Source organism: Acanthisitta chloris, unplaced genomic scaffold (genome assembly GCF_000695815.1).
Source record: "Acanthisitta chloris isolate BGI_N310 unplaced genomic scaffold, ASM69581v1 scaffold25352, whole genome shotgun sequence".
Classification (NCBI taxonomy): Eukaryota; Metazoa; Chordata; class Aves; order Passeriformes; family Acanthisittidae; genus Acanthisitta; species Acanthisitta chloris.
Genome location: NW_008659189.1, coordinates 11,092 through 16,352, shown reverse-complemented (window position 1 = coordinate 16,352; position 5,261 = coordinate 11,092). Strand labels below are relative to the sequence as shown.

General features: G+C 41.9%; 1 protein-coding gene across 1 annotated transcript in view; it reads left to right on the top strand.

The window, feature by feature from the left end:
* LOC103797114 (leucine-, glutamate- and lysine-rich protein 1-like) overlaps positions 1-5,261 on the top strand; it is a gene marked incomplete at its 5' end in the record, with an annotated part of 25,202 nt that overhangs the window by 12,673 nt on the left and 7,268 nt on the right. The window contains 3 exons of the mRNA XM_009069309.1: positions 1,942-2,023; positions 3,951-4,028; positions 4,261-4,464. Of these exons, the coding sequence (XP_009067557.1) occupies positions 1,942-2,023; positions 3,951-4,028; positions 4,261-4,464 (364 nt within the window). The remainder of the gene's footprint in view (positions 1-1,941; positions 2,024-3,950; positions 4,029-4,260; positions 4,465-5,261) is intronic.

The window sequence follows — 5,261 nt, the reverse complement described above, 5'->3', positions numbered from 1 at the left end:
GGTGTGGCATGGGGGGTTGCTGGCAGGAAATTCCCCCTGGGATTAACCAGCACCATGGTAGTGGCTGGAAATGACTGAAATAGGAATGTGGGAAAAGTTACAAAAATTCAGTGAGTTGTAATGTCAGAAATTATAAGTTTAAGGACAGGAATTGGATTTGTCTTCTGGGAAGACACATCAGAGAGCTCTGGAGGCAAAGAGGTTGGACTGTGTTTGTAGCTGTTCCCTTCAGGGAGGTCACCTCACTTGTTTTGCTGCTGCATTTGAGGGGAAATCGTGGTTTTCCTTTCACTTTAGATTTGTTGCTATGATTCATCACGTTTTTGTCCTACATACTTTATAGTGTTGCCTTTTTGGTATAAACTTTGGTTTCAAGTAATTCTTATGTTTACTTGGAAGGCAAATCTTCTTCATGAGCATATTTAGATATGCTCGAGGAGCTGTGGCTGCTCCATCCCTGGAATGTTCCAGGCCAGGTTGGATGGGGCTTGGGGCCACCTGGACTAGTGGAAGGTGTCCCTGCCCATGGCAGGGGGTGGAATGAGATGAGCTTTGAGATCCTTCCAAGCCAAATCATGCTGTGATTCTATGATATGTTCATGAAGACAAGTATCAGATTAAGGTACATCCTGTTTCTAGGGCTTCAAATCTTCAAGTTATGACTATGCTTAGGATGCAAAAGAATAAAACAGGATGACATTAAGACACACGAACCCAGATGAGATTTCTTTGCTATAAAACCACTTGAGAAGGTTGTGAACTCTGAATTGCTTGTTCCTGCATTCTTTGAGACAAACAGTTTGGTCCATGTCACTGAGGGACTTTGAGCTCTGAGAATTCCCTTTCCCCTGTGAGCAAATAGGTTGAGCTGCCCTTGGGGAAGGACTTGTTCTGTTCTCAGCAGCCTGGAGTTTTGCACAGCAAGCGCTTGTAACCTGTGTGTAACAGTGCTTGGTGCTGTGCTGGGTGTACAGGGCAACACTGTGTTTGCAGAGCTTTGCCTTACTCACAGGGTGTATCTAATCATGCAAGTGCCACGTGCTCTACTGGGAGGAAATCTGTCACTCCTGCACTTCCATGAGGCTGCAGAAGGATGGATAGTAACAGTTCTTTTGTCTTTGCTTACTTTTCTTACTTGGAAAGGTTTTATTTTCAAGTGGAGGAGAAAAAAAAGATAATTAAACCAATAGTAGAGACGAAAACAATTGGGGAATGGGGAAAAATGAACTCCCTCTTAGCTAGACCCAGTGCAGATCTATCCTGGGTAACAGGCAATGGCTGATTGTAGCTGAGAGGTTCTGAAAGATAACATTTAGCTAAGAGAGGATAAGTTAGGCTAAGTTTGCTAAGTTAAGCACATGACACCATTAAAAAAGTGTCAAAGTTTTAGGTGAAGTAACATTGCAGGTGATTTTTGGGTCTACCTTCCTGCATGATTTTGCTCTGAGCATTATGTATAAACCACATGATTTACAGCATTTCATATTAACATTTAGGAGAATTCATTGTTTTCTAGTAGGATTTAAAAAACCCAACCAAACAAAAAAGAACAGGTTCTTGCTCTAAAGATAATCTTTGCTGTAATGACAATCTTTGCTCCAAAGACAATCCTTGCTCACGTGTGAGTAGAAACTGGAAGGGTGTTCTGAACTGTGCAGAATGCCAAACATCCCAACCTTTTCATTTAAAGCCATTTAGTATTAATGACATGTAAGCAACTGGTTTATGTTTTGTAAGCAATGAGAAATGAACTCGAATCTTACAGCTCCTAAAGCTGTGCTGTACCCAGATGTGGTTTGGAGGTGATGCTCTGTGCACTGCGTGCCTGTTGGAGGTGGGACTGAGGAACTGCGGGTCTGAGGTGGAAATGAACCACAGTATGGATAAAAGTGAATTGTTTCAGTATGAATCGAGACTTTAAAGCCATATTTGCATTTGCAGATTTAACAAATCGAGTGGAGACCACTGGGCTGCAGCTGCAGAAGGTGACAGCAGAGATGGACCACTACAAGAAGCTGTTAATGTAAGGGTGTTTGCTTGATTGCTTTGCCACTGTACAGAAAGCTGCGTCACAGCACTTATTTCAGCAAGTGCTGCTTGTCGTGATGGTTTGAGAAGGTTTTGACCACCAGAAAGAATATTTTATCTTCATATTAAATGATGGGAGCAGGGCTGATGTCCTCAAGCTGGGACTAATGGTGCAGCAGAGGAGGGGCAAGTCAGCCTGGTCCAAGGCTTCATCTAACACAGCAGTGGAGGATGATGCATTTTGGGAAATCCACAGAACTTCAGGACTAAAAGTGTATGTGGAAAGTCATATTTTTACTACCAGAAAGAATATTTTATCTTCATATTAAATGATGGGAGCAGGGCTGATGTCCTCAAGCTGGGACTAATGGTGCAGCAGAGGAGGGGCAAGTCAGCCTGGTCCAAGGCTTCATCTAACACAGCAGTGGAGGATGATGCATTTTGGGAAATCCACAGAACTTCAGGACTAAAAGTGTATGTGGAAAGTCATATTTTTACTGTGTAGTGTAGTGATAGAACAAGGGGGAATGGCTTCATGCTGCCAGAGTGAGGTTAGATGGGATATTGGGAAGGATTGTGAGGGTGCTGAGGCACTGGCACAGGTTGCCCAGAGAAGCTGTGGCTGTTCCATCCCTGGAAGTGTTCCAGGCCAGGTTGGATGGGGCTTGGAGCAACCTGGGCTAGTGGGAAATGTCCCTGCACGTGGCAGGGGGTGGAACAAGATTGATCTTCAGTGTCCTTCCAACCCAAACCATTCCATGATGATTCTATGATTTCATGCTGTAAGTTTGATATGGAAGGTTTTATTACAACTAAGCTAATCACAAACCTCAGTATTTAACCAGTGACTATGATTTCTTTCTTTATGTGCCCCCAAGAATAAATTGGCTGTGACTCTTCCCCACTCACCAGTTTGCTACTGTGCTGGTAATTTCCCTGTGTCACGCCTGTGGTTTCAAGTAAGTGTAGGCAGAACCTAAATTAATGGAGCAAAAATAGACTGTCATCAAAAATAGGATGTCAAAAATAGACTGCCATCAGAAATAGAGTGTGATCAGATCCTTGTTGGAGCCAACTGCAGATGACTGAAGAGCGAAGACACACAGAGTGAAACTCAGCTTGTTCCACCTTCAGCCTAGTTCCTGCTTGAAATAAGCTTGAGCTTAAGCTCAAGGGTAAGGAACTGCTACTGGCAGTCTCCAGAGCAGCTGTCAGGAGCCTCTTCCTGTGTCCCCCTGCAATTTAAACTAGGATTCAACCTGTTCTGCTGTGTCCTTGCTGGTTTTGGTCCCTACGTTCACAGGGTCTGACCAGAAGGAAGTTGCAAATATTTGGAATGCTTAGCAACAGGAGATTTCAGGGCTAATGTAAGGATTGAGTACAAAAAAAAAGGATGTCATGAGCGCAGTGAAACAAACAGTGAAAGCTTTCCAAACGGAATAGTAAGATTTCAATGCAATGTGGGCACAGTTTAATAAAATAACATATTCTCTAGCTGTTTAAATGTAAATATGAAGCTTAACCATGGTTATTAACTGATGAAAGAATGACATCATGGCATGAAATCTGAGAAGTTTCCAGCCCTTTTACCTACCAATTTGGTAGGTAAATTACTAAATACCAAGTACTAAATTGGTATTTGATCATTCCTGTTCATGTTTTACTCAAAACTTCCATCAGTGTGGCAAGATCTCATTAGTTTGCAACGTTTGTGATCCTGTTCAGGTTGAGGTGACATTGGAAGTGTAAATTCCAGTTACTGAGCATCTTAGTTGGAGCTGAAAGAACTTTCTGTTTGTGGCTTTTTAACTGAAACAGGAAATGCAAGTTGGATAACACACCTGGAAGTGATGTCCAGGCTGTTGCAAGGAGTAAAAGCAATTATTATCTTTGGATAATAGACTCTTTTCAATGTGTTTTAGGGTGAAATCAACAGAGCTTGATGTCTGTCAAAATGAACTGAAGAAGATGAAATATGAAAATGGAATTTCTGAGTCAAGGTAAAGCTGAAATGGTATTTCAGAACGGAACAGACATTTCTGAGCAGTGAGAGCTCACAATCCAGGTTTTATTCCATCATTTGGTTCTGTTTTGGTGCTCAAGTCACTAGATTGAACTTCATAAGGAATTCATAGTGGTCTGACTGATATTTAATTGTCCAGGTACTAATTCTTTCTGTCTATAAACAAACATAGTCACTACCATGCTGACACTTCAATATCTCATCTGTAGGCTCACAAAAGAGCTCAAGGAGAAGGAAGAATCCCTTCTGATTTGCCAACAAGTCTGCAAACATTTACAGGAGGAAGTGGCTGAGAAGGAAAGGAAGGAAGAGGATCTGAAGAGAAGAACTGGGAGGGCAGAGAGTGAGCTGGAGACACTCAAAGCTCTCCTGAGCCAGACAGAGGAAGAGGTGGTGATGCTGAAACAGGAGAGGTAATGGGGGCTGAGCTGGAAAGAAGTTTGCCTGAAAGGTTTGAGTTTGTTGGATTGGGGTTTTTTTAATTATTAAAGGATAGATAAAATTTGAATGGAAAAGAAAGAAGAAAAGGTCCCGTTTAAAAAAAAAGTAGAGGTAAAGCTCTGCTTGGCTCTCCAGGGCTTAGCTAGAGCTTCATGCAAAGCCTAAATACCCATTTGTTGCTGCTCTTTGTGCTAAAGGAGCAGGGAATATTCACCCCTTTAAGTACAAAACCAACCTAGGGCCTCTTGGTATTGTGAAAGGGGAAAACTCGCCCATGGTTGGCAGGAATGGCACTGGATATGGAGATTACACTCTAGGTGATCAAAAATTGTGGGTTTAGGTCCCATTTCAGGCTAAACATCCCTCAGCAGCTCAGTGCTGGTTTCCACACCTGGAAAGCAATTCCAGGGGAAGTGACAGGGGAAGCTTTGATAGTATCTGAGAATCTGAACTGTCCATAATCTTCCCCCAGTAGCAGATCACACCCAATCACCTGCAATATTGGGATATTTGTGGCAGTTTTATGGTGTCTGAGGTACTGATAACATAAATTGTAAGAATTTAAACTCTGCAGGCCCCATATGGCAAACAGAAACTTTCACAGCAGAAAGTACTGAGTGGTTTTAATGCCAAACCTATTACAGCTTCTAAATTAATGATAGTAATAGTCCAAGTTGATTAAATGCAATTTCTAGTTTGAATATTATAATTTTAATAGAATCAATGCAATAATTCAATTGCTAATTACATATAGCTTTATATACAATGT